The sequence below is a fragment of the Cavia porcellus genome, unplaced genomic scaffold (genome assembly GCF_034190915.1).
Source record: "Cavia porcellus strain 051 isolate PalLab524CR breed Dunkin Hartley unplaced genomic scaffold, mCavPor4.1 scaffold_49, whole genome shotgun sequence".
NCBI classification, from domain to species: Eukaryota; Metazoa; Chordata; class Mammalia; order Rodentia; family Caviidae; genus Cavia; species Cavia porcellus.
Window position 1 is genome coordinate 1,485,757 of NW_026947532.1, and position 25,013 is coordinate 1,510,769.

A 25,013-nucleotide genomic window follows, 5' to 3' on the forward strand; every position below is an offset into this window, starting at 1 on the left:
CCCAGAGGCGATGGTGCCCCCCACCCCAGGGACATATGGCCTGGTCTGCACACACTGTTATTGTTGCAGCCGAGGGCACTGCCAGCACCACAGGTCAAGGGCAAGACGGTCTCACTGGAGTGACCACCAGGCTGGGGTACATAGGAGCTGAGCACAGCAGACATGGGGCCTTCAGTGATGACCAATGATCGGTCAGCTCCTGCCTCAGCCTTAGAAGCCAAATCAGGGCATTTACTTCCCAGCAAGGAAACTGAGGTTGGAATGAGAGGCACTGGGCAGAGTTGAGGTCCCTGAGGAAGCCTCTGTGCCAGAGCCAGGCCTGACCAAGTCCCTTTGGTAATGCACCCACAGTCTCCCCACAGAGACCTCTGGTGGCAGCTGCCCAGCTGTCCCCAGCCCCTCTAACCCAGGGAGGCACTGGAGGTGACAGTGCCCTGACCTAGGAGGACACACATAACAGCATTGTGGGTAGCGGGACATCTGGGCAGAGCCTGCTGTGCCTGGCACTGGGCAGAGGTCAGTGATGCTGATGGCCCACGGTCAGGGCCACTTGGTCCCCACTTCCTACAGTCCCAATTGGGACAGGAGTGGGGTTCTCAGATCCAGCTGCACACTGCTCCCACTCACACCTGGAGGCAGCAGCCTCCTATGCCTACCAGGTGCCCGGCGGCTTGCACCAGCTGGTGGCTGGAGAAGGGGAAGGCCGCGTCGCTCAGGTCTGTGTCCAGCACCTCCTGCAGGATGGCCCGGCTGGGAGAGGAACAAAGGAGGAGGTCAGCCTGCTGCTGGCACCCCTCCCTGGACCCCCCATTCCCCCCGCCTGTTCAGCACTCCTGGGGACCAGCTGGGAAGGCCTGGGGCTGCAGGGAGCAGGAGGGACATGGCCTGTCCCCATGGGGGCCATAAACAAGGTAGGCATCAAGACACCATGAGCAGCATGGACCACAAATGTATCGAGTGCAAAAGCTGCCTTCTTTCGGCTCATGCCACGCCCTAAACTCAGGTGACCTGGCTGGGACCAGTGGCCAGAGACAGGCCAGCTGTCCGTGAATCCCACAGGCTCCAGACTGTGCCTGGTCACCAGAGCTAGTCAGGAGACAAGTTGACTTTTGTGTTCAGACCAGATGGCCTGGTCCTGGTCACATCCTCAGCAGGGTGTCGTCCTACTTAGCCTACAGGGGCTCTGACAGGACAGCGCCCCAGGAGCTCTACACATGGGCAGCAGGTCTGAGAGGAGTCAAGAGCCCAAGCTACAGCCCAGCAGTGCCCAGCACCCACTTGGTACCTGCCACCTGTCTGAGGACTGGGGCCGCATCCACCGCCGCGGTCACACCCTGTGCTAAACTGTGGCCTGGGGGTGCCTGCTTGTGGCATCTGTCTTCTTGCAATGAGCTCCTCGGGGCTCCACTCCTTACCGCTGCAGCCCCCTCCCCATTTGACCTGGGCACTCAAGCTGTCTCTTCCTCCGGGCATCACCTGCCTCCCTGCATGTGGTTGGGGTACCCCCTTGCCTAGAGATACCTCATCTCCTGCCTGTGTCTCCCCGGGGTTGTACCCACTCCCCACCAAAACAGGGACCCCCCACAGCATCCCAACCCACCCAGCATGGAAAGGGCTGGGTGGGGGCAGCGCCTCGGCTGGCACAGCAGGGCAAGTTGACGCAGCCCCCTACTTCTGTGCCCTGGGGTCCCTGCAGGGCCAAGGCTGTGCTGTTCTGTTCTGGAAAGCACTGCCAACCCTGATCCCGCTGCAGAGCTGGGAGCCACCACCCACGCCCGCCAGAGGCTCGGCTCCCGCACTGCCTGCCAGGGTCCTTATGTAACACGGCACCCACGTGGCAGGCAGCCACTGTCTCTGCTGTCTGGAGCCAAGCAGCCCCATGGGGGCTTAGGGAGTAGGGGAGCAGAGCTGCCAGGGGGCCGGGGCTGGGGCTCTGACCTGGCCATGGCCTCAGTAGCACCCAGCACCCAAACTCCAGAGCCTCATCCAGTGGAGACCTCGTGCAAGACTCTGTCAGCCTCAGCCCCATCTGCTAAATGGGGACAGAGGTGTCCCTCGAAGCGAGGCCACCCAGAGCTGGCCAGGACAAGGGTCCAGTGTCTGCAGGCCTGACGGCTGGAACTGCCTTGCTCTGTATAGTGCCGGTGGGGCTTCCCGGAAGCTCAGATTAGAATTCAGCCACGCCCTCCCCAAAGCTCTGCCGGGACCCCCGCCACTCTCCACAGCCCAGGAGACACATTGAGAGCTGCCCTGCTGGCAACAGCAGCTTTCCCCTAGGAAACCTGGGCTTCTGTTGGAAAGGAGGGTGCCACAAACTGTCCTGGCAGTGACAGCTTCTGCCCACAGCTCGTAGCTCAAGGCAGCTGCCCTCCTTACCCACCCGGCTCCCCCAGGCTAAGGCAGCTGCTCCCCTCTGAAGCTGCTGTGACAACTCAGGCAGAGGCCCTGGGCACAGCAGGGTCCCCCATCACCCTGATAGGCGAGCACTGGGGCCCAGGAGAAGGAAAACCACCTGTAGTGTGGACGTACGGCAGGCCACACCGCGACCACCTCATCTGTGCCTCCCACCGAACCCTCTGCCCTCCTCGGGGTGCAGAGGACGGACAGCAGATGGCACCTGCATCTCACCTCCCTGCCTCATGGACACTTGCAGCCAGCTGCCCCCCAGAGCCACAGGAGCACCACACGGCCCTGGCTCCCAGTTCCTTGTCCTCTGGGGACCCTGGCTTCCCCTCCCCCCACCACAGTGTTAGAATTGAAGTCAAGCCGTGCCCCCCCCTCGACCCCCCTGAGGGACAGTCTCTGGACTGGTGCCTGGGAACCCACCCTCCCTCACCTGGCTGGGCCCTGGATGCTGATCAGGCCTAGGTCCTCGGAGCAGTCAATGAGCTGGCACTGGAACTGCTGGTCCTGCAGCACTGTGGTGATGTGGCACCAGTTGTGTTGGGCCACAGCCCCACCCACAGCCAGGTAGTAGCCGTCCCCTGCAAGAGCAGCGGGGAGCAGGCTCAGAATGGGACCTCAAGACGGGAGACATCAGGGCAGCCCAATCTACCTACACTGCTGCAGAAACAATGCCCACCTTGAGATCGGCCCCCAGGGACCCAGAGCCCCCCTTGTCCTCTCCAGCTCCAAGTCTGGTGTTCCCTGTCCTGGTCAGGCTACGTTCTGGCAGGGAAAGGTCTGGCGCCCCAGGACACCACCCACTACCATCCTGGCTTTCAGGGAAGGAGACTGAGGCTGAGAACTGACACACAGTAGAGTAGGGGCACCCCAGTTGTCTGGACACCTGTGGGGCTCCACTGCTGCCCACTGTGTCCTGCATCCTGGGAACTATATTGGGCTCTGTGGCCTCAGATGCTGGCAGGGATGCAAGTGGCTGGCAATAGGACAGCATGGACTCCAGCATGGCCATAGCCCAGACCCAACGGAGCAGCTGGGGCAGAGACAGGGCCCATATGGGCAACCCTGGGGCTTCAAGCTGGGGATCCTCCAGGCATAGTCACCCCAAATATTATGTCCTACTATGCTCCCTGTGGCTCCCTGCTGTCCTTGAAGACATAACCCATAGGCCTCCACCAACAGGAAGCCCTCCCTGACAACCAAAATGCACCCCCTGGTGCATGGCAGCCCTGGCCTAGACAGGGTTCTGCAACTTGATTCTCACATCTTGAACCTACATATTCTCATCTGTAAAATGGGTAGAACTTCAACACTGGGCTGCCAGGCTTCTCTGCTGTAGGGAACTTGTCTGGACTCCATCAAAGTGCTCCCTCTCTTTCTTCTGTAGCAACACAGGAGCCTTGGGGAGGACCAACCAGCCCTAGAAGGCTCCAGGAGCAGGCTTAGTCACCAGAGGATGCTGGGCACCCGCTGGGCCCATCCACCCCATGCCCCGCCTCCTCCTGAGGCTAACACTTGGTGCGCTCTGCAAACCCACCACTTCCCTGAGTTACAGATCCCATCAGGCTGCTGGACCCTCTGTATGTCAGGCACAGCAGGTTTGGGGAACGCAGAGGCCCAGTGGCTGACCATCATCCTCCTAGAGAGCATCACAGCGCCACCCCGCTGTGCCTGCAGAGCAGCCTCGAGGCAGTGGTGTGGCCGTTCCCAGAGAGGAGATGCCCAGCTCTCCTGGTGGGGTGCCCCTCAGGATGGGAGGTGGGTGGAAGGGATGAGAAGCAGACAGCTCATGAGATGCTGAGCTGCCCATCGCTGGGGCCATGAGAGCAGAAGGGAAGGACGTAGAAGGCTGCTCGGACATCGGCATGGACACTGACTGAGCTGAACATCTGAGGCCCTTCCAGGCCTGCAACTGAAAGTTACGGAAGCCAAGAAGGCAGGTGGCAGGCACTGATGGCAGGAGGCCACACTGGGGAAGGCTAAGAAGTAGCAGCGGGGACAGCTGCAGAGCCACAACTGCTGGGCTCTCTCATGGCGGCCTGCACAGAGCCTGTGCTGGCCGGAACTGGGGTCCTACTCACCCACCCTGTGCCCCTGCACCTCTTACCTTCAAAGGTGGGGGCCACCGGGCAGCCTTGGGTCCCGGGGGCCAGGCGGCTGACAGTCAGGTCACTCTCTGTGCCGCCCCTGTGGTTCAGCATGCAGGTGTACACTGTGGAGCCTGGGGACGGGGACCCGAGTCAGCACAGGCTGTCACCTGGGCCGCGACCTCTGCGGGTCTTGCTCAGGGACTCTGCTTCGACAGAGTGACCCAGAGCGGGCCAGAGACAGACAAGTCAACCATGTCCATCACCCTGAAAGGTGGGAGGTCTAGGGACACATCCCTAAAATGCCCACTGGTGAGAGGGCACCATGGGCAATGGGGCGGTGCACAGGTATGTGGGAAGTCCAGGATGGGCAGTACAGGTGGTGGAGGTGGCCAAGTGGTGGAGGACGGCTCGGGGAAGGACCCTGGACGAACACAGGGTTGTGTGGGTGCGGGGCAGGACACTGGTTACTCAGCACTGGATATGACCTTACTAGGAAGAGGTCTTATCCAAGCCATGAGATCAAACTGGTGGCATCACCAGCACTGCTGTTTCAACCTCCGGCCTCTGGGACAAGGAGGTGCTGGGTCTCTAGGTTGAAGCCACCCAGTTTGGGACTCTGAGACACAGCAGCCCCCAGGAATATACGGGTGGGCTTTTGGATTGGTAGATGGGTGAGTAACATAAAGACACAGCAAAGTCCCAGACATGGCATGGAGCACACGATGCTAAAAACCCAGTGTCACCAAGCACCTGAGATGCTTACTCTGGGAGCCCTGTGGGGTGCTGAGCCCCCTCAGTCAGGAGACCTGGCTGAGGGCCTGGCCATGGCAGAGGGTGCTGGGCAGGTGGAAGGTGGCCAGGCCCGGGCCTGTGCCCACAGGGTTTTCCGGGCTGACCAGGAGAGGGCAGCCCCTTACCCGGGGGTCGCCTGACGTCCGCGGAGAAGAGCCAGTCTGCAGCCTTTGCAGCATCGGGGCCCAGCAGGTAGAACTTCCCAAAGTAGGACATGTCAAACACGGCAGCCGCCCCTCGGCAGGCCAGACACTCCTCCTGGATCTGAAAGGTCCCAGAGGATGTGGGGACCAGGGCCTCCCAATACACCACTACGCCCACTCCCTTCCAGCCTCCTGCCCCAGTCCAGGGAGGTTCTTATTATGATTCCTATCTAGAGGCCCCCAAAACCCCATCTGCGATCTCATGCGGCTTTAGGGAAGCAGCTGCTGGATTGGGGGCTTTATAACTCACCGCTGCAGGAGGCAGGGCCTGGTTAGAGGAGGCTGGCACTGGGGGCGGGGCCTGGAAAGGGTCATCTCCTCCCTGGCTCCCCCCTTCTCCCTCTGCCTCCTGTCCCCCACGCCCTGAGCACTCTCTTCCGCCACACCCCTTGCCAATGGAGTCAGTCAACGATGGACTCAAACATGAGCCAAAACGAGTGTCAGGTATTTTGTCCCAGCAAGGAGGGAAGTGATACAGGACAGACCCAGGCTGAGCCAGCCAGCTAGGCTCCCCGAGACTGGAGTCACAGGGGTGGTAAGTTCAGAATCAGTAGCAGGAGAAAAACTGGGAAATCCTCATGTGAGCAGAAATTAAACAAGTCACCCCTAAGGAGCCCCTGGACCGCAGGGGAAGAACCTGATTTCAGAGGAATGGAAAGAATCACAGCACAGAGCTCAGGCCATAGCAGCCCGGAGCAGGTTTAGCCTCAAGTGGGCCCAGGTGATAAAAGGCTGCCACTCCGTAAACCAAGCAGAACTGACAAACCTTTAGCTAGGCCCAATCAGAGAGAAACTCCAAGTCCCAAATGGAGGGAAAGGCAGAGCGTCCCCACCTCGCTTCTGGAAAGCAGAGACAGGAAAGACCACAAACAACTGCACGCCAGCAGATTAGACAGGAGAAGGACAGAAACCCAGCAAGACAGGAGCCTCTAAACCCAGGTGCACGAGGATGGAAGATACTCAGAGAGCTGGAACAAAACGATCGAATTAGTCCTCAGAAAAACACCCACAAAGAAACGCCCCGGCCTATTGGGGCTCACTGGTGAATTTCTCCAAGCTTGCAAAGAAGTTAGCAGTACTTCAGGAACCTCCAAAAATGGGACAGGGGAAGGACAAGATGTCCTTCCAGGTCATTCTAAGAGGCCTACATTACCCTGATGGACACACAGGCCCTCAGCAAACACGGCGAACCGGCAGCAACTACGCCAACAGACCAGCGGGTGCCGCCAACCTCTGGCTATCCCGGAATTCAAGGTTGGTTTCGCTTCCAAATGGAGAAACGTGGGGGGCTAGGGATTTAGCTCAGAGGCTCAAGTGCCTGCCTGGTAAGCGAGGTCATGAGCTCAATGCCCAGTACAAAAACCCTGATGAATTGTGCATCGGAGTAAGAAAGGAAAAGACAAAAGCCCACCATCCCCCAGCAGGTGCAGCTGGACAATGTCCAGCTTCTTGAGATAAAAATCCCCAGCAGGCAGGCAGAGGGCCACCCGACCCAGCCTAGCCCACACCTCCTCCGCCCTGGCACCCTCGGCCCCTCAGATAAGAACCAGACCAGGTCTCTGCTTTCCTCACTTCTGCATGTAGGGCAATCAGGCAGGAAGAAGGAAAAGCTTCCCTAGCTGCCATCACAGACCGAGGGTGTCAGGAAGGAGACCAGGAAACGGCTCAAACAGCCGGAGGGGAATCAGCTCAAATACCTGGATCGACCAAACAGGGTAGATCGCTATCAGCAAGGATGTCACACTGATCAAAAGACCCAGTCACAGAGGGACACCCCCTGATCACCCACCGGTCTCAAATGTCCACCCTAGAGGAATCAGTAGGCACCGGAAGCAGATTGGTGGTTGCCTGGGCTGGGGTGGGGACAGGTGACTCCCAGGATGACCAAGTGACCTTTGCAGGGAGGTGCTGACTAACCACAGGGACTGGGCCTTCCTGCTGAACAGCTGGGGGCACCTGAGCTGCGCCCCCAGTCTTCCCCACTTCCCCTGGACACCTGTGGCTTACAAGCCCCTTGCCAGGTTTCTGAGGCCCAGCATGGCTGAGCTCTTCTCTCCCAGCCTCCCCTCTCTGTACCCGAGCTCAACACCCATCTGCTGAGCCACTTCATCCAGCAGTGGCCATGGCCCAGGCCATCACAGCGGGGAAGCCACAGAAGACACTCAGCCAGGCCTCGGGGACCACCCACCACTGGGCCACTCCCCCAGCCCTGGCCCGTGCTGGGGATGGCACCCTGAGGAGTGCAGGGAACCCCACCCTGGTGCGAGCTCACAGCAGTAAAATCAGCAGATGCCAGGGACCAACCCGCCCCCCACAGCTGGGTGCACTTATGCTCCCAGGCACTGGGGCTCAGTAGCTCCCATTCTCTGGCTCTTCCTTGGCCCCTTCCAGGCATTACCAGCCTTTACCTAGCACCCACCCTATGCCAGGTGCCAGGGGACCTGTGCCAGTGTGCTGGGGCTGCAGACCAAACCCCAAGACTGATGTTGCCACCTGTGGGCTGGGGACACTGCCAGCAAAGACAGCACGCGCGCTTTGTGCCGTGAGACTGGCTTGGGCACGTCTGCGGGGGCTGCGACACCCTTGTGCCAAGCTGGCGGCTCCCTCGAGCCTCCGCTTCCCGAGGGCTGGGAGCCCCACAGCTCTCAGAGCTGCGGAGCTGAGGTGCCAGACGCAGCCCGCACGGTCCCTGCAAGGCAGCAGGGATGAGACCTGGTCCCGCGCCTCCTGCTTCCGTCTCTCCTACCACCCTGCAGATCAGAGCCACAGGAACAAGTCTCCGGGACAGAGTGGGAATAGGTAGCTCCCTCCCTTCCCAAGGGGCCCCAACACAGCCAGTGCAAGATGGAAGCAAGGCCAGTGCTGGGGACACTAGGGCATTTCCAGGTGACACTGAGCCCTCAGCCACAAGCTCTGGGTGGCCCAGAGTCACCCTGCTCCAGGGCCAGGTCACCTCTCAGTGTCCCCAGGCCACCCTTGAGTGTCTCAGGTGTGGTGACTTGGGGCGCCTCTTGGGTGTGGGCACAATGTGGGGTGACCATAGTGTACCTAGGGCCAGGCAGGCACAGGGTGCCCGAGTGTGGGAGGGAGTCCTGGCCCCGGAACCGTCGCCTCCACACCAGGGGGAGGGGAGCCAGGCACAACGGTGAGGCTCCTTGAGCCCTCAGTGCCCTGATTGGCCAGCCTCACCTGCCCTCTGTGGGCCGCAGCCTCTGCATCCCCGGAGCCCCTCACTGGACTCTGCACAGCCTCAGGACCCAGAAGGGCTCAGAGTGGTGCAAACACTGGCCTGGGCCACACAGCCTTCCCCAGCCCTCTGCTGGGGAGCAGCAGTGCTCAGCCTCGGTCCCACCTGCCAGCTAGTCCTCGGTGCACTCAGAGGGGGAGGAGAGAAGGAGAGGGAAACCGAGTCAGCTGGCAAAGGGGCTGACCCTGGAGCCCAGGTCTTACCAGGTGGTGATGGGGCGGGAAGTCGAAGGTGTACTCGTCCCCCAGCAGCCGGCCGTAGGCGTAGTCCTGGTGAGGCCGCTTCCCATAGGCACCATAGTAGTCGTACTCAAGGACCTGGACATGGGCCATGGTCACCAGCTGCCCTCTTGCAACCCTCCTGCTGCCCTCCACCAGCACTGGGCTGCAGGATCGAGCAGATGCAGACCCCCTGGGCTGTGAGGGTCGAGGAAAAGTGGCCCCAGTGGGGTGGGTGAGGGGGTAGCAAGGGCCTGGGGCAATGCCAGGGCTTCCGCTGGACCCAGGGCAGTAGGACACGGCCGGAAGTGGCCAGCCGAGAAAGAGGGTAGGGTGTGGGGCACAGACGCCTCTGGATGCTGCTGCCATGGTGACCTGGAACCCAGTGCCCACCCGGGGAGCCCAGCAGGAGGTGCCCCACACTTCCAATGAGGGCAGTCCCTTCTGCAGATAGGAAATTGATCCCAAGAGAGGCACTGAGCCCAGTGTGCCCAGGAAGCTCAACCCTGGCAGCTGGAGGCCTTTCCCCAGCCAGGCCTGCCTCCCACGCAGGGAGACCCAGAGGGACAGCCAGTGTCTGGACCAGGCACACATCGTCACCAGTCTCCTGGGTCCAGCCTGGCTGGGGTCCAGGGACAAAGGGCACTCCTGGGGGGACCGAGGATGTCCTGTCCCCACCCTACCCCCTCTCCTTACCCAGGAACTCAGGGCACAGGGCTTGTGGCCAGGGCTGCCCAGGCGCTGACCCAAAGACTGTATTGACCCAGGAACCAAGTGCCCCTAAGAACAGCCAGTGATCCGGGGTTCTGAAGATGCCAACCCTGGGCTGCAGGCCTCATTTGCAAGCTTTGGTTCTGCTGCCCTGTAGCTGGCTGACTCTGTCCTGGACTCAGGTTACTCTGGTGATGGGTCGGGGCAGTGAGGGGTACAGCACATGACAATGAGCTGGGGTTAATTTGGGCAGATCTGGGTTACACAGCAGCCCTGGGCTGGCCTCAGGTACCCTGGTCTGTCCCCAGTGGGTGATGGGGAACCCTCTGGGGGTCCCCAGAGGCTGGGAAGTGGGAACCTCAGTGGGTAAACTGAGCTTGTAGAGGAATAAACCCTCCTCCCAAGCAGCCTCCTACTCACACCGGCTCGGAGTTGGAACTGCCAAAATCATCAGCAAGGCTCAGGGAGGATTCTGGGTTCTGCAGGGCCCGGAACCTTCATGCCACCCACCCTGGCCTGGGTGCTGGCCCCAGGCTGGGCAGGGCCAGACCGCATGCCCCCTGGGGCCAGGTGACTGACTGAGAGGCTCTGGGGAGTTGGAGTGTGGGGCCTAGCGCCTGTGCTGAGCTTTGGTTTCTGGTCATGGATGGGAGCTCTGACCGCTCTCGGCCAGTGGGTGGCTCACATGATGCTCCCCCAGCCTGCCCCAGGCCGGAATCCCCCTGCCGCAGGGGAGGGTGGGCGGGAGGACGTCCAGGTGTCCCCTGGCCAGCACTGATGCCAACTCACCGGAGCCGGGCCCTGGGGACTGAACCACCCTGGCCGCTCCCAGCCGTGTCGCTCTTGGAACACGCAGCCTCGTCCCAGAAGCTCCTGCAGGGGACACAAGCACCAGTCACATGCAGGCAGACACTGTGTGGGACACAGAGTGACCAGAGCGCAGAGGACACAGGTGCCTCCTCCCCCTGGGGCCTGAACCCAGCCTACTCTACTGCCCCTGCCCCAACTTGACCCTAGAGCTCCACCCTAGAGCCCACACCAAGCACCCACCAATGCCCATGGCACAGCCCTGCCCTGTAACCAGGTCAGGTCAGGACCTCCCTCCTCCAGCTGGTGCCCACCAACCCCATGAGGACACAGAGTGGGCATGGCACCACAGCCAGGAGGGCCACCTGGATTCCCCAAAGGTACCAAGAGAGAAAGAATCTGCTATTTGAGGCCCTATCTGTGGCACTGTGTTCCAGCAGCTGAGCCACTTGGGAATCCAGGTGTCGCACCCCTGTCAAGTCAAGTCCCAGTACTGCTCCATTGTCAGAAGCCACCTTCTGCTGACAGATAACACACATGCACGCTGGACAGTGCTGGAATATTACTCAGCCATGAAAAGGGTGGGGCTCTGGGAACACCAAGCTGTGGATGGAACTGAACCCACTGAGGGAGAGCAGCAGACACAGAAGGTGTCTCTCAGACCCTGACATGAAGGAGCCTGGTGAGGGAGGCCCCTGCTCCTGCTGGGATGCCAGCTGCTGCCCATGCTCATCCACCCACTCAATAGCCACTCCCTACGCCCCCCCCCCAGTGCTCAGGAATCAGGGTAACCAGGTCACCATCACCCAGTGTTCTCAGGAGAGGAGCCACAGGATGACCAGGGATGGAGATGACCGGGTAGGGACACTTGAGGCCTTGGGGGTTCAGGATTGTGCACAGGGACAGGCCTCAAGGAGGAGCATGGGGTAGCGGGTTTCACTGTATAAACAGAAGTTCACCAGAGGGCCAAGCAGCTTCTACAGTCAGAAACCTGTCTCTGTCCACTGCAAGCCTGGCTGTTTCTGTCTCGAATATGCAGCTGTGCCACCCAGACCCCAGGCCACACGGGGCCCAGCATCAGGACAGACTCCAGACTCACAGTGCCTGGTGACTCTGAGAGTCCCATCACCCCTACAGCACAGTACCTCGTGCAGGGGGCCCCTCCGCATGTTGCGCCCCGCCAGTGGCTCGTCGTGGGGGAAAACAACCGCGTAGTTCTTGGCGTAGGATTCATGACTGCGCTCTCGGATCCAGCGTGAGTGCTCGGTCAGGGAGTGGGGGAAGCGTCTACACAGACAGAGGCCCAGTCACTGCCACGCGGTGCCAGGGAGGGGAGGGACACCTGCAAAACCCTGGCCTGGAGCCTACAGCCCCCAGGCTTGGGCTTAGTCCCCTCTGGGCACCACCTGCCCAATCCCAGTCCCGAGCTCCTGGCTGCTGCAGCCCGGGCCCCAGAAAGGGACCAGCCCCTTACCTCCCCTCCTCTCAGGCCGGCACCTCCCAGCCAGGTCCCCCAAACCTGCCAGGCAGAGCCTGGAAGTTCTGGGAGGACCCCAGCTGGCCTGGACAGCAGCTTCAAGCCCAGCTAACTACCATCAGAAACAGTGACTGAGGAAGGGGCCTGTCCCTGGCAGCTGAGGACCCGGGGGTCCAGTTCCAGCTCCCTCCGGGTGCTAAACTTGGAGGCCCTGAGGTTGCACCTGCAGCCCCATCCCTCTCTCCCAGGGCCACCCCATCTATCTGCCCCCAGGGACAGCGGGGCCCAGTGCCTGCAGACTCCCGTTCTCTCCTCTCCCCACCTGCCAGGTCCCATGTGTGCCCTGAGGCCCACACCATGCCCTGCATGCCCCACAGGAGGCTCCTGTCCTGGGGACATCTGTCAGGGCCTCCAGGCTGAGTGATCCAGTCTGCACCTGACCCTACACCCGAGCGATGCACAACCCACAGGGAGGAAGAGGCCAGGAGGCCCCATGGCTGTTACTCCGTGGTCAGAGTCCTCCGGGGACCGGAAGCCAGGGGCACAGGACACACAGGCCTCCGGGTTGCTTGGATGGCAGCAACTTGGCAGTCTGTTTCCCTCCACGGCCCTGGGGGGCAGGACCACCCAGGGCAAGGGCAGAGGCAGGGACGGGCCCGCACCATCTGATAGCCTTGAGGGCAGCTGCTAGGGGCCTAGGGACAGTGAGACTCAGTGGGGTGAAGGGTTCCTGCCCCAACTGCACCTCGTGCCCACAGGGACCCGGCAGCCAAAGACCAGCCTGAGTATGGGCCAGGCACCCACAGCCACGGCTCAGGCGGCATTGGGTGAGAAACAGCCCCGCCCAGCCACCCCAACCTGATCACCTCCCCAAAAAGAGCAGCCCTGGCCCTGCAGAGGTCAGGACCTGAGGTGGGGAGCCTCAGCCAAGGTCACAGGGTTACAGGATCACAGGGTCACAGGGTGCGACCTGTGGGTCATGGCAGAACCAGCCTTGCTGGGTTTCCTGTGCCCACCCAAGGTGCTGCTCAGCCTCATCTGCGTGGTTGGCCAGGCAGGAGATCTTGGAAACCAACCCTGAGTGGAGGTGGGTCCCAGGCCCAGGCACCCCTCTGCGCACTGCCTGCCCCAGGCTTCTCCCCCTCCCTCTGCTGCCTCTTCCAGGAAGCCCCAGGGGACCGGAGGCCCCTGCCTTGTAGCACTGGCCGCCACCCAGCCCACGTGGGCCCGTCCACCTGCCTGATGTCGTAGCTGTACATGTCCTTCTCCGGACGCCCATAGACGACCCAGTGGGCCAGCTCCTGTCCACAGCCGCCGCCCAGCATCATCCCTGGAGGGGAGGGGAGCTGCAGTCCCCCACCTGATGGGCAGCCCACACCCTTCCGGACCTTGCACCCTGCTCGCCACACTCACCAGCGCTGTTGAAGCCGCAGCCCAGGAAGAAGCCCCGCAGCTCTGGCGCCTCCCCCATCAGGGGCTTGTGGTCCGGAGTGAAGGACTCTGAAAGGACAGCGAGGTCTCCTGAGGGGGCCCCACTAAGGGGCAGGGCTCTGCAGGCACCTCCACCTCGGCCCCCAGGGTCTGTGTCCAAGCTCCCATCCGTCCTGCTGCTTGTGCCTGTCCCATTCCCCTGCCCTGGCCTGTGCCTGGGGCCAGGCATGTCTCGGCCAGCTCCATCCTCCTGCCCACATGGTCTGGGCTGGCAGTACCATGCCAGGACTTGACACTCAGGCCCCCTGCTCCATGCAAGGGTGAGGGCCAAGCTTTGCACCCTTCCTTGTCCTAAGGCCTAGCACAGAACCCTGAGAGAACACAGGTGCTTGGCAGTGTTCACTGAGTAAATGAATGACCATCTTTGCAAGAGGGGACCAAGCCAGCCTCTCAGTTCTGTCTGCTGCAAGGGCTCAGAAACCAGAATTCGGTGAGGGAGTGGCTTACAGACCCTCGGCTGTTTTATACACATCGGTGCAGGGCAAAGGGATCTGGAGTCACGGAGGCCCCCACCAGTGCCTCCTGGGCCTGGGCTCTGACCCACCCCTCCCAATCCTGGCACTGTACACCCTACTGCCCAAGGTTTCCCAGCTCAGGCCTGGATGTCCTGTGCCTACTGTGGCTGCAGAAATGCTGCGTCCCCCTGCATACCACCCCCAGAACAGCGCAGTCCCCAGCTAATTAATCCCAGAGCACCCAGGGTGTTTATGCCCTGGGGACTCTTCCTGTTTCTCCCTGAGGGTCCCACGCAGGCCAGAGAGTCATGGGGACCATGAGTCCCACTGCTGCCCACCGCCTGCAGCTTGGTGGGCCTCCTTGGGGGCTGCCACCTGTAGCAAAGCCAGGCCCATCAAGAAGCAGCCAGCTGGTGGCAGTGGTATAGACACTGGTGTGCTAGGTGGACACAGAAGAATGGACACCCCATGGGCCCAGGCCCTTTGAAGGACCCTTCACCTCTCCTGGCCCTGCCATTCCCTTCTGGGGCCCTGAGCTCCTCCTGGGCACCCTCTCTCAGCATGCTCACCACAAGACTTGCTGGCACCTGTCACCCGTCACCCCAAGGTTTCTGTCACCCAGTTCACCAAGGGGAACACAGAGGGACCAAGGGGCTGGTGATCCATAGCCCAGAAATGGATGCTCACCCCCAGGCAGAAAGGGAGCACCCATGTGAGCCCCTGGGGACCTGAGGGGATGCTCGCCTCCTGGCTCCTGTGTTCCCACCTGCCAGCCCTCCCGTACTCCTAGTCCAAAGCCCTGCCCAGCACTGTATTCCTCCCTCCTCTCAGCCACCACCATGGGTCCCCATCGCAACCCTGACCAAGACTGGTGTCATGGAGTCCACCAGCAGCTGCCAGCCAGGAGACTCAGGAGCCAGAGCCCTGGGTGTCTGCGGGCCGCACCACACACCAGGGTCAGCTTGGGCCCTGCAGTTCCCAGGATCTCAGCCCCTGTACCCACCAGAGACGACACACATGTCCCAGGAGTGCCAGCCCCAGGGCAGAGACAGTGCGGCCCCCACGGTGGCCCAGCCTCTGCTCCCACCCCCTTAGGAACCTTTCCATTGCCACCCTGGTCTGTAGCTCTGCTAGCCTCTGAGACCAGAGGTCAGGTGTGAGACACGTGATGGGGGTCTTGTGGCCAGGGCAGTGCCTTGGGGAAGAAGGGACAGAGGCTAGGGACAGGGCTGGGGCTGGGCCACTGTGTAACTGCACAGGTTACAGGGATGGAGTCTCTCCTCCCCAGGTGCACATGAAGACACCAAGTTCCAGGTAGCAGAGGGTAGCATGGGCACCTTGGGTAAGACCATCACCTCTGACTCCGCCAGCCTGGGGGACACAAGGCCTCCCACTCACCGGGACCACAGACTGTGGACTTGATCCCTGTGGTCTCCAGGACAGGGACACGGTTGATGGCGCCTTCGATGTGCTGGGTGAACACGTCCCAGTCCAAGTCAAAGAGGCCAAAGGCGAACTTATCCGACACCTGCAGAGGTAGGATGGGGACATGGCATGTGTCCCAAGAAGGGCTCAAAGACCCTCAGGACAACAGCTGGAACCCTACAGGGGTAGTGGATGTGGCCTTGCTGGGTCAGGGGTCAATCAGAGGGTAGCACTGGGAGCCCCGCCCCCTCCCCATTCCCACCCCATCTAGCTCCACCAGTCATCTTGATTGCTTCAATGGCCACCAGGGGTCACCTGCTCCCACATCCACTGCTCCAGCCTGCCACCATCCCCCACAGATCTCCAGGGCCCCCAGAGCTCGCAGGAACCAGCCCTGACCACTCCACTATGGCCACCCCACTACGAGGGCCCCAGACCTCCTGATGGCCACTCTCAGTATGGTGCTCTGCTTGGTGTGCCCTGATTATTCGGGCTCCGCCCAATTTCAGTCTTCGGGAAGTCCTTACCCTCCTTCCCCGGCTGATCCTTAGAGGCCTTGCTTATCTGCCTGGTAATTGTTTGTCTTCCCATCAAATTACAGGCACCCCAGGCAGGGACTTTTACCTTAGCTGGGCTCCCCCTCCTGCAGACAGTCAGGCAGCACCAAGCCCCACTGTGTGTGCACTCTGGGAGGCCGGGGCCCTGCGTGCAGCCCAGAGGCTGGGAGGACCCAGCACTGCTGCCAGCCAGCCGAGCTCCAGCTGCTGGGCTCTGGCCCCACACCGGCTAGCCACATGCCCTCACCACCCCAGCACCCCAGGATGAGGTCTCACCTCCTCCCAGAAGATGGGATTGGTCTCGTAGCCGCCCACAGACAGGGCATCCCCTTGCAGGCGCAGGTAGACTGAGGTGTCGTGGTCTCGGACATTGGGCATGTTCTGGGGGCAGAGTGGAGGCCAAAGCGTTGGACAGGGCTCCAGGTGTCACCAGGCGGGGTGGGCCTCCCAGGCCTCCACATTGCTGGACCCCAGGAACTGGTGGACAAGGTCTCGGGCTACACACAGAGGGCGGAGGCCTCCCGCCCAGGTCTCTGCTTCCCCAAATCCCTTCAGACAGCAGCAGGCAGATGAGAAGGAAACCAGAGGCGCTGCCTGGCCCACGGGAGGAGGGACGTCAACTCCCCCACTATCCCTCAGAGCCCAGCTACCCACACCAGACGGCTGGTTCCAGCTAGGCAGTGACCTGGCAGCAAAGGAAAGGCCTAGCATCCGGTCAGGAGACAGAAGAGGCAGGGCGGCCCTGCCTGCAGGGAACAAGGTCTTCACATGGAGGCCCCAGGGTGGGCGGAAAGGTCTCTAACTTGTGCTCTGCTAAAGGACTTAGACCCTGAATCTATGAACAAGTCTGGCTACCAGGTAAGAAGACAAGCAATGCGATTTAAAAACGGGGGACAAACGAAGCTGCTGATTCTCCAAAGCCGATTTATAGGCGGGAAGAGGCTGAACACCAGCGGCCAGCTCAGAAGCACAAATCAAACTGCGACCAGAGTCCCTGGGATAAGGACAGGTGACAGCGAATGCTGGGTAGATGGGGAGACCAGGAGCCCCCACACTGCCAGTGGGGTACTGCAGCCTCACCTCTGGGGAACCTCACCACAGACCCCAGATTGTTACAGAGGCACACAAGACTCAGCCACCCCCCACCCACGTGTGTCCCCGGGGGAGGGGACTGTGTGGCACCACTCCTCACAGTGCCCCCACCTGGAAAAACCTCAGAAGGCACACGGATGGGTCACACGCTCAAGACAGGGTAAGAGAATGTCCACTGACCACCCACGGGAAGGGTGACACTGTACAGACCCTCACAACTAACACCGGAAACAGAGGCTGAGCCAGAGGCAGGAGACACCCAGCCTGGGAAAATCATGGAGACGGAGATCAGGTGGGCAGCTGCCTGCAGCCGGGGCTCAGGTGGGAAACAGGGGGGTCGTGGTGACCAGTTTGGTCACAGTGCGCACATGCAAGCCTCGGAGTCACATAAAACTGAGCAGCTGGGGAGAAAAGTGCTCCTAGAGCCAGGAAACACAGGCCGCTGGACGGCTCTGAGTTAAGAACACGTATACAGCCGTCACACTGCGAAGGCTGTCCACTGCGAGCCCAGTGAACCAGCCATTCTGAAGCTGGAGTAGGGGTGAACCAGGGCCCCAGCTCCTCGTGGGGCGTTGTCCTCCATGCTGTGCTCTCTGGAGATGATCGCCTGGCATTCAGGGACAGGCAGAGCAAACCGGTCACCTGGCCATTCTCACCCCATCTCCCAGTGGTCCTGGCCAACCTCGGGGCTGGACTAAGATGTCCCCTTGGGGGGTGGCCTGGAGGAGGGGCCAAGGCCTCAGGGATGGAGCCCTGCAGAAAACTAATGTGCCCACAGACTCCAAACACAAAACAAAGAAACCCCAGAGCACCATAGAACAGGACAGTGGGGCCACCTGGTGGCCATCGAAGCTCAGGATTCTGCCCCAGCAGGACTGGTGTCCCGGTCTCTGAGGCTGAGGGGCCAGCAAGCTCCAGCAACAGTGCTGCACCTTCTGTGCCCCCATGACCCCTCTGCAGGAGCCACCCACCCCAGCCACACTGCTGTGGCCCTGGCCCTCTGACATCCCTGCCTCCACCAGTGCTTCTAAGCCCATTGGCCATGCCAGGCCCAAGTCACCGCCTTGGGCCCAGCACCCCATCCAGCCCCTCCTCACTTCTCCGGGGCTGGAATAGGATAGCCCCTTGGGGTGGCACATCTGGGCGGTAGATCCAGCTCCCTCTCGAGCTGGGAAGGAGAAACTGAGGCTCAGAGTGGTATCGGGGGAGCAGGATTCAGAGCCCAGCTGGAGCACATTGGTTGCAGCGCCTGTGTCCACAGGAGCAGAGGGAGGGTGATGGGAAGGTGAGGCCGTTTGTGGGCACCTGCTCTGGTGCGCGGCGACCCCAGGCCCAGCCCCAGATTCGCTCAGCTCAGCAGAGTTTGCTCTGACCCAGCAGTGGGCATCAGTGTTGGGGTCCCATCCCCTCCCAGAGCCCCCAATGCACAGCTGTCGCTTGGAAGACCTCTGCTGCCACCCCAAGCTCCTGTCTCCTGCAGACTCGGAGCTCCTGCGGCCAGCGAGCCTGTCCTTGTGCCTGGTACCGAGGCACCAGGGGCCCCCAACTGGCTTTGTAAATAACCTCAACTTCCCTGCTGCTTTCCTCTGGAAACTTGGCCACCTCCTCCAGGGAGTCTGAGAAAGAGCCATGTGGTTCTCAGTCCCAGCTCAGGCTGTGGGTCAAGGGACAGACAAGGGACAGGCGCACACCTGTGAGCCCAGCACTCAGGAGGCTGAGGCAGGAGGATCACCATAAGTTCAAGGCAATTTGGGCTACATGGTGAGCTCAAAGCCAACCTGAACTTCATGGTGAGACCTTGTCTTAAAAAGAAGGGGGAGGGAGGAGCAGTGGAAGAGGAGGAGGAGGAAAGGTGAGAGTTGATGAGTGGGGGCGGGACTGGAGGAAGCGGCAAGGAAGGTGAGGTGGTGAACAGAAAGACAGACAGTGAGCCAGGCAGCAGGAAGGAGGAGTGAGAGCCACACACGGGGTGGTGGGTGGGGGGAATACAAGGATACAGGCTGGAGAGGAAAAGGAATTGGGGAGATGACAGGGAGGGGCTGGTCAGCCACAGGAGTTGAGGGGACAGGCGAGGCAGCTGGGGGAGGCCCGTGGCCCCAGCTGCCGCAGGTGTTGGAGATGCCAGATCCCTGGCAGAGGGAGGGCTCAGAGTGTGAGGGACGGGGCCTCCGGGGCAGACACTCAGGGCCACCTGGGACACACAAATATCCAGGGTTCCCAGAAACATTAATTTAATTTAATTATTTGATCTAATTGAATGTTGGCGGTGCTGGTGGTGGAACCCAGGGCCTTTACTTTTCCTCTCCACATCCCAGCCCCATTTCTTTGTTTACTTAGAACCAGGGTCTCTCTCTGTCACTGTGTTGCCCAAGCTGGATGTGAACCTGTAACCCTCCTGCATCAGCCTCCCAGAATGCTAGGGTTACAGGCGGCACCACCACACAGCCTTACAGCGTCCCCCAAAAAACTCTTAGTCACAGAATACAGCACCCCACTGGACTGGCTGCACCTCGCAGGATGGGCTCCGGGGTTGGTACCTCCAGGGTTGTTTAATTCCAGCACCCAGGGTTATAATCCCCATTTCACAGGGGAGGCGGCTGATGCCAGGCTGCGAGGGGGCCCAGAGGGATCGGATGTGCGAGAGCTGAGAGCTAAGGCCCTGCACCCCCTACTTCCAGACCCAGGCCTCCGGGGCCCCACCTACCTGGATCCCCTCGATGCGTTCTGTGACGACATACGCATGGTGCATGGCCACCAGGGGTACCTTGACTCCCGCCATCCGGCCCACTGCGCCTGCCCACACGCCTGTGGACACAGCACAGCAGCTCAGTTCTGTGGGCACCCTCGGGGCCACCACCCAAGTGACTTGGGGCCCTCTGCAGGCCTCTCTGCCCTGGTCAGGACTCAGGGCCCCAGAGGGAAGCCCCGTGGATGTGGGGCCAGGGCTGGGGATATCAAGAGTCAGCAGAAACACCACTGTCACCTGCACAGTTGACCACGCAGGGCGTCTGGATGGAGCCGTGCTCTGTTTCCACGGCTGTCACGCGCCGCACCCCAAAATCATCAGTCTGCACACGGATGCCGGTCACAGGGCACCTCTCGATGACCTGGAACAGGAAGAACTGCTTACAAGACCAGGAGCACCTCCCAGGGCACTGACCCTGGCTCTGGCCAGCTACTCTGGACCCAGGGAACTAGGGACACTACAGTGTACAGTAAGGGCAGCCCTGTGGGAACCGAAAACAAAAACCAGAGCCCCAGGGTATGGAGCCCCCATCCCTGGACTTGCAAATGGGGGTGGAGGTCGGTGTTGGTCACAAGAGGACGTCGGCTCTCTAAAGTGGAAGTGAGGCTCTGACGAGCAGAGGACGCCCGTGGTCAGTACAGCGCAGGTGTCCACTTGGCTTACAAGGGTTACAGACACCCTTCTGACACACAGACAGCTTCACAGAAAAACATTCGGGCGACCCTTCTGACACACAGACAGCTTCACAGAAAAACATTCGGGCGCAACACGATCAACCCTGGTTACTTGCGGGGCGACTGCTCTGTCTGCTTTTTTGCATCTTTGTCATTTTCAATCTTTCTACATCTCTGCTCGGGTTGGAGACATACAAAATAAAAAGCAGGAGGGAGGCTGGGAGGACCTGCTGGTGCAGCCTGGCAGGCCTTCTGGGGGAAGGGGGTCGGGATGGTCGCTAGCCCCTGCAGGTCCAGGGGAGGCTGAGTCTGCACAGGTGTGGACACGAAGCCTCAGCTGGCCCTGGCAGGCAGACAATGGCCTGCTCCTACCTCCACTCTCAGGGCTCTCAGGATAAGTGGGCTCAGAGCTGCGGCCATCAGGTACCTTGGCTCCTCGGGCTGTAGCCGCCCTGGCAAGGGCAGTGCAGGTGCCAGCAGGGTCCATGGTGCCGTCCTGTGGCACATACAGGGTCCCATAGAGGTCATCCACGTTCATCAGTGGGTACAGAGCCTTGGTCTCTGCAGGACTCAGCACATGGGACTCCACACCATAGGCCTTGCCCAGCTAGAGGGGCCAGAGGAGGCTGAGCGGTGGGAGCTGTTCTGGGAGCTCCCAGGCCACCAGCCAGATCCCCAGAGGCCTCCACATCCAGATCCCTAGACCACAAGATGGCTCCAGCCTCGGGTGGAGGTGCAGTGTGGGGACCCTGTCCCCCTAGCGCTGGCTAGCTCTGCCACTGGGGCCTGGAGTTCAATGGCCACCACATAAATCCTTTACGCAGGTGATAAAGAACTGGGCCAGTACGTGGTGCAAAGGGTTTATTACCTAAAATGCATAAAAGTCACCCCCACAGTCTTATATGTTGGGCCTGGGAACCCGGTTTCACAGGTCAAACTGGCTTCCCCAAGCAAGAGGAAACCATGCTGTACAGGAGACTAGGACAGAACATGGACACGCCCCCACCACATCTGATTGGCCCCAAGGCAGCCAATCAAGGGTCCCTAGGACTGAACTAGGGATGAGCCGAGCCAATCATTTCTCCATCTGGGAATTATGAATGAAGAGGGGCCAAAACGCTCCACCCAGGCAGCGCAGCCATCGGGGTCAGGTAGGGCAGGTTTTGAGTCCAGACCACTAAGGACTCCTTTCCTGTGACGGGCTGGGCCCCCAGGGAGCTCATCCACCCACCCACCCCAACCTCTCCTGGCATCGCCCCTCCCCGGTGCACCCACCGACATGAGCCTCTTGTACTCATCCAGGCGCTGCCGGCTGGAGGCGATGAAGAGGCCCCCGTTCTGGATCCAGCCCGTGTGCAGCCCCGTCTCCTCCTCCAGCTCGCGGCTCACCACGCGCCTCGTGTGGGCCAGCAGCTCCACCTCCACGTCGCTGGGCCGCAGCTGCCACAGCAGGCCTGGCGCAGAAGGAGGGCTCTTATCAGTCCCCGCCAGGCTGCTGACTCCCTGCTCCCGGTCAAACACCAGAGCGGTGGGGGGCGGGTGGGGTAGGCAGGAGAATTCACAGCTGGAGACCCCAGCAGTCCCCACGGTGCATCAAGTGCCAATTGTGTGCCAAGCCAGGGCTGAACCCGTCGGGATGACCCCACCCCCACCCTGACACCCGAGTGCCAGAGCAGCCTCCTAGGAGCACATGGCTAGTTCACAGATGAAACCACAGAGTTCAAGGTTGGAGAGCAGGCGAGTGGCAGGATCGGGACTCCTGCCAGGGCTGACGGGAAGGGGTCCCCACAACAGAGCTGCCTCTTGTGCAGCAGAGCCCTAGGAAGAGGGGACACGAGGACAAGGGTCTGGAGGGCCCATGAGCCCAAGTGACTCTGTGGGCTCTTGGGGCCTAGGGTGAACCCCTTGTCTGACCTCACCTTGCCAGTTTGGTTTTGGCCAAGCCAATATTTACCCACTAGGAATGCGCAAGCGTGTGCCTAGAGAGAACATTTTCCAGCACAGCCCTGGTCACAGAGCAGACATCAGCTGCTGGTGGACACACATGCTGGAGGTGCTTGACATATGCCCAGGGGGAGGTGGTAGTGTGCCCAGCAAGTGCCCCTTGCAGGGGTGGCTCTCTTGGGAAGGGGCCTCTCGAATGGGACAGAGAACAGGGGCTTCAGCCCTGGTGCTGCACTCGGGCAGTACCATCCCTCTTCCTGTCGCAGCTCTCCAGGGACTTGGGGGCCAGCCACGTCTCCACATCTGTCCATCTCCAGACTGGCCAGTGGTCTCTCCCTTCCAGCTCAGCTGCCTCTCCCAGGTTTGAGGCTGCCCCCCGACATGACCCGCCTGCATCCTGTGTGTGCCCCCATGCACCCTACCTGTGCCCATGTGCATGCCAGTCCTACCTGCCGTGTGCCACGTGGTCCCTGATGTCAGTCGCTCACGCTCCAGGAGCACAGCCCCGGTCACGCCCAGCTTGGCCAGGTGGTACAGGGTCTGGCAGCCCAAGCTGCCCCCGCCAATGACCACCACGCTAGCTGTGTTGGGCAGGGGCTGGCTAGGTCCCCGAGTTTCTGCCAAGGGCCCCACAGCCTCCTCCTTCAGGGTGCGCTGGTAGGGTACATTCTTCTCTGCCGGGGGATTCACAGTGCTGGCCAGGGCCTGCAGCCCCAGGCGCGGGGCCAGTCTCCATCGAGGGCAGGTGGCAGCCAGGTGCAGGGCTCGGCTCAGGGAGGCCATGGGGCTCCGGGCGTCAGGGAAAGTTGGGCTGGGCAGAGCTGAAGGCACACAGCGGGGGCCATGCTGTGTGCCAGGCCCTGCTGCCCATGCCCATCTCTGCCCAGGGCTCCTCCTGCTGCCTCTTGGGTATGAGTGCCTCCCTTCACTCGTTCTGGGTCCAGCAGGGTCCAGCTGGGCCAGGGGCACAGTCCCAGAGGGGTGGCGGAGAAGATGGACTGGAGCCACTGACAGAGCCCCACAGTGGGAGCCGGGAAACTCCAGGGCCATCCAGAAAGGGAGGACATCAAAGACAGGGAGGGTCCCAAGACTGAGGACACCCAGACAGGAGTACCTCACGGGTGGGCAGGGATGGTGCCTCAGTGCCCCTTTCCACTCCCAGAGGAGCTCGCCCAGAAGTCTCCAGTCACCTCCCGACCCCACAGCCACCTTGGGCTTAGGGGAAGTAGGGCCTTGTGTATCCCAGCATGAGGAGGTTACCCCCACAGTGGGAGCAGTGACCCCGGGGTGGGAGCCAAGCTCGCCCCCAGCCATCTCACCACAGAACCCAGCTGCCCTTGGGGCTGGCCCAGAACCTCAGCGGACCAGGTCTTGACCCAGGTAACTGCACAACCTTCTGTGCCATCCTGCTGAGCCTGACCTCAGCCCTGCGTCTTCTCGATCTCCTCCCTGACTGCTGAGTCCTTGTCCAGTGTCACTAGGTGGTGAGAGCCCTCGCTGACACACACAGCCACCTTCACTCAGCTTCTAAGACACCCCTTCTTTAACGACAGCTATGTCCAGGCACGACCAAGGTGCCTCGAAACGTCTTTTCTGTACCATTCTGTAGGTCTCATCTGTTTTTGTGTGTTTACAGATTCTCGGTGTCTTCTTTTTGCACAGAACACCTTGTTGATGGAACACTGTCCTTTCTGCCCATTGTACTGGACAGTACCAGTCACAGCCCAAAGGGTTATGCCAACAAAAGCAAAGTCAGCAAACCAAGTTTCCTCTGGCCGCCTCTCTGCTCTGAATATCGCAATGCACACACACGTAACACACAACCCCTCAGCTAGTGACCCTCCCTGAAGGACCTTCTGGCAGGAACCGTAACTCCGTCATTAAGCAAGAAATGTCTGCAGTTTACTAAGTCACTTCTTCTGTCACTCTCTTGCACACGCCACTGTCCTCCGTGTCACAGAGAAGAAACTGAGGCACAGAGAGGTTCCCAAAGGTGACAGAAGTCACAGGGCCACAAAGTCTGAGTGCTCTCCTGTCCCAGGCTAGACCTAGTGGGACCATAAAGACCTCGACAGCCCCTGTGCAGACTCCCAGGGTGGCTGGTGCAGTAGGGTGCTGGGGTCTGTGCCCTGAGCCTTGGGGCAGGAAGAGCTGCCGGCAGGAGCCCCGTGGCAGCTGTCTACCTTTTGCTGCCCACTGTGGGGCCCAGCATGGGATGCCCCCTCTCTATCCCTACCTTGGGTCCTCGAGGTGCTCAGCCGTCTAGGAGCTGCACGAGTGGTGTCCTGGGGCAGCGTTGGCACAAGGGCCCAGAGGGGACTCTCTCAGGCCGGGCACAGGACTCCTCCCCACACAGTGCCCGGTGCAGTGCCACTGGCCTTCATACCCGCCCGGCCAGTCCACTGTCCCCACCGCCTCCGCCCCCAGCAGCTGCTTCAACATTAACCCGATTCGCTCTAGCCGGGCCAGTGCTGGGCTGGGGGATCCTGTTGGGGGCTGGGTTAGTACCTCAGCTTTGCTGTGGGCCTGGGCACAGGGAAGTGAGGGGGTGAGTGTGGAAAGGACCTGGCCAGCTGTCTCCTGGGGAAGCCCAGGCCACCCACTCACCCCAAGTGCCTACAGCAGCCCAGCCCCCCTCCCCTGCTCCCAGGAAGCCTGGGCCCTGCCCTCCTGGGGGGCCA

General features: G+C 61.1%; 1 protein-coding gene across 3 annotated transcripts in view; it reads right to left on the reverse strand.

Moving 5' to 3' along the window:
* Sardh (sarcosine dehydrogenase) overlaps positions 1–25,013 on the reverse strand; it is a 39,232-nt gene that overhangs the window by 14,093 nt on the left and 126 nt on the right. Inside the window, exons 2-18 of one of the 3 annotated variants that reach the window (XM_003473142.5) lie at positions 24,569–24,617; positions 22,782–23,153; positions 21,664–21,842; positions 20,816–20,995; positions 19,952–20,075; positions 19,673–19,773; positions 16,153–16,257; positions 15,293–15,422; positions 13,362–13,448; positions 13,188–13,278; positions 11,617–11,758; positions 10,454–10,537; positions 8,939–9,052; positions 5,411–5,549; positions 4,511–4,624; positions 2,837–2,984; positions 657–750 (exon numbers count right to left, since the gene is read on the reverse strand). In XM_003473142.5, the coding sequence (XP_003473190.1) occupies positions 657–750; positions 2,837–2,984; positions 4,511–4,624; positions 5,411–5,549; positions 8,939–9,052; positions 10,454–10,537; positions 11,617–11,758; positions 13,188–13,278; positions 13,362–13,448; positions 15,293–15,422; positions 16,153–16,257; positions 19,673–19,773; positions 19,952–20,075; positions 20,816–20,995; positions 21,664–21,842; positions 22,782–23,115 (2,166 nt within the window). In that variant the 5' untranslated portion in view covers positions 23,116–23,153; positions 24,569–24,617. Of the gene's footprint in view, positions 1–656; positions 751–2,836; positions 2,985–4,510; positions 4,625–5,410; positions 5,550–8,938; positions 9,053–10,453; positions 10,538–11,616; positions 11,759–13,187; positions 13,279–13,361; positions 13,449–15,292; positions 15,423–16,152; positions 16,258–19,672; positions 19,774–19,951; positions 20,076–20,815; positions 20,996–21,663; positions 21,843–22,781; positions 23,154–24,568; positions 25,008–25,013 lie in introns of those variants that run through there. The other 2 variants (XM_063244205.1, XM_013155975.3) reach the window with 2 other exon arrangements.